This window comes from Spizellomyces punctatus (genome assembly GCF_000182565.1).
Source record: "Spizellomyces punctatus DAOM BR117 chromosome Unknown supercont1.27, whole genome shotgun sequence".
Lineage (NCBI taxonomy): Eukaryota > Fungi > Chytridiomycota > Chytridiomycetes > Spizellomycetales > Spizellomycetaceae > Spizellomyces > Spizellomyces punctatus.
In genome coordinates, this window is record NW_015971563.1 from 1701 (window position 1) to 3637 (window position 1937).

Sequence of the window (1937 nt, forward strand, 5' to 3'; positions counted from 1 at the left end):
CGTCGCTTTTGTAAATTTTCGACCTTGACGCTTTCCATTCCAAACCCGAAAAATAGCAATGCCGCTTCACCATGACGCGCTGCCAGTTACATTCCGCCCGACCATTGCGGGGGGGGGCGCCGCCCACCCTACGCCGGTCCAAGTTTACGTATCGATCATTTGGTCAAGGTCGTTTGCATCTACGGGTGGGGTTTATAAGCTACCTGTTGTCCATTTAATTTATTTTAGGAATAAATGATAAATAATACAGTGTTCCGAACACCATTTAAAGAATAATAGAACGTATTTCTTATCTTTCAAAACTCGAAATTTGAATAAGATAAAGTATGATAAAAATATAGTAAAGTGAAAGGAGTGAGCCGCGCCAAGCAGTGCACCCAACGCCACTTGACCTGCTATTAGTTTTAACAATGCAAATCCATCACAAAACGTTGAAGTTGTAAAAGCCGTTTGCGTGTACTGCGCCCACCGTTTTTGAACAGATAAAATGTAAGCGCTCGATGTGGACATTCGGGTAAACAGCGTTGTTTACAGATACAGAAGCGTTGTTTACAGATACAGAATTTTATGTAAGTTCTTAGTTTGAGTGCCGAAGTCCCTAGGAAGAAAGGAACATTTGTTCGAACGGTGCAAGTAGGGGAACACAGATGCCAGTAAAGATCCCAAGTTGCCAAAGAATACACGCTATAATATTCAGTAGCTACACCAGCTCCAGCGCTCGCTGTCCTCGATGTAGCATTTTCCTGTCCTTTACCACTACCACTGGTACCTCTCGCCCTACCAAAAGTAATTTCCCTTTCTATCGTCTTCTTCTAGATAGGGTAATATCTGCGCCAAGGAGATGGAGTGTTTCCGACATAATATTTCTCTCTCTCTGAAGAAGTACCGCTTCTGTGGCGCAATTGGTTAGCGCGTTCGGCTGTTATCTGATAGCTACCGAGAGGTTGCCAGTTCGACCCTGGCCAGGAGCGCTGCACGTGCCCGGTCCTCTTTTTTCATTCTTTTCTTGCGAATGAAGCCCCTCGAGGGGGTCCGTCAGTTTGGCTGATAATTGCTGCCTTGCGAATATAAGGAAGGGGGCATAGAATTAGTTTGCTAAAAAATTGTGAATGCTGCACCAAACGGAATAGTAAAATGGACCTAGATACGATTAGTACATTCAGAGTTGACACAGAATCGTGGGAACCCAGTCTCGTCACTGGTGAAGTAGTTAAAGGAATCAATGGAGGATATACCATTTGCAAGTATTCTCAACTTTACATGCGATAAGCTCTTGTAGCGGTGCACTAGTTTTCTTCGATGAGTAGAAATTCGTTCTTTGCCATACAGCACAAGCTACGAAAAACTTGCCATAATGGCCCTTTTCGTGCAGAAAATACAATTTTATAAAACATTAACACGTATACACCCAACGTATGTACCAAGTTCCATTAAAAAAAAAAAAAACACACACACACACACTCACACACACACACTCACACACACACAGATAGAAAGAGCAAAAAAGTTACACACAAAAAAATCCCTACAAAAAAGCATACGATGATATCAAATCTTGTCTGGTACCGGCGGTCGATCACCATCCCCACCCGCTCTTGATCCCCCTACTTCGCCCTCATCCCCTGAATCATCCCCTTTATTCACAACAGTCAATGGCGTAACAACTACCTCTACCCGTTCATCCTCTGGCGTAAGATCATCTCGATATGGCTCATCCTCACCATCAAAAGGGGGAGTCGAAGGTCGAGGGGGAGGAGGAGGAGGAGGAGGACTCGCAAAAACATGATTCATACTCGACCGGCGATCCATTGGAACGGGTGGAGAAAGCGGGAGAGGAATCGCAGATGTACTGACCGGTCGTTCCCTCGTACCCGCTAATCCACCTACATCCCCATGTACATCTAATTTCGGATCCACTTTCCGTTCCGGGAGTGAAT

General features: G+C 44.8%; 1 protein-coding gene and 1 non-coding gene across 2 annotated transcripts; one reads left to right on the forward strand and one right to left on the reverse strand.

The window, feature by feature from the left end:
* Positions 1-887: 887 nt before the first annotated feature.
* SPPG_10210 lies at positions 888-971 on the forward strand. The gene has a single exon. It is a non-coding gene; the product is annotated as a tRNA-Asn (tRNA).
* A 577-nt stretch (positions 972-1548) lies between these two features.
* On the reverse strand, positions 1549-1809 carry SPPG_09578 (uncharacterized protein; the record flags this gene model as incomplete). Its single annotated transcript, XM_016757755.1, has 1 exon — positions 1549-1809. The coding sequence occupies one exon, from the start codon at positions 1807-1809 to the stop codon at positions 1549-1551; it is 261 nt and encodes an 86-aa protein (XP_016603827.1).
* Between the last annotated feature and the right edge of the window lie 128 nt (positions 1810-1937).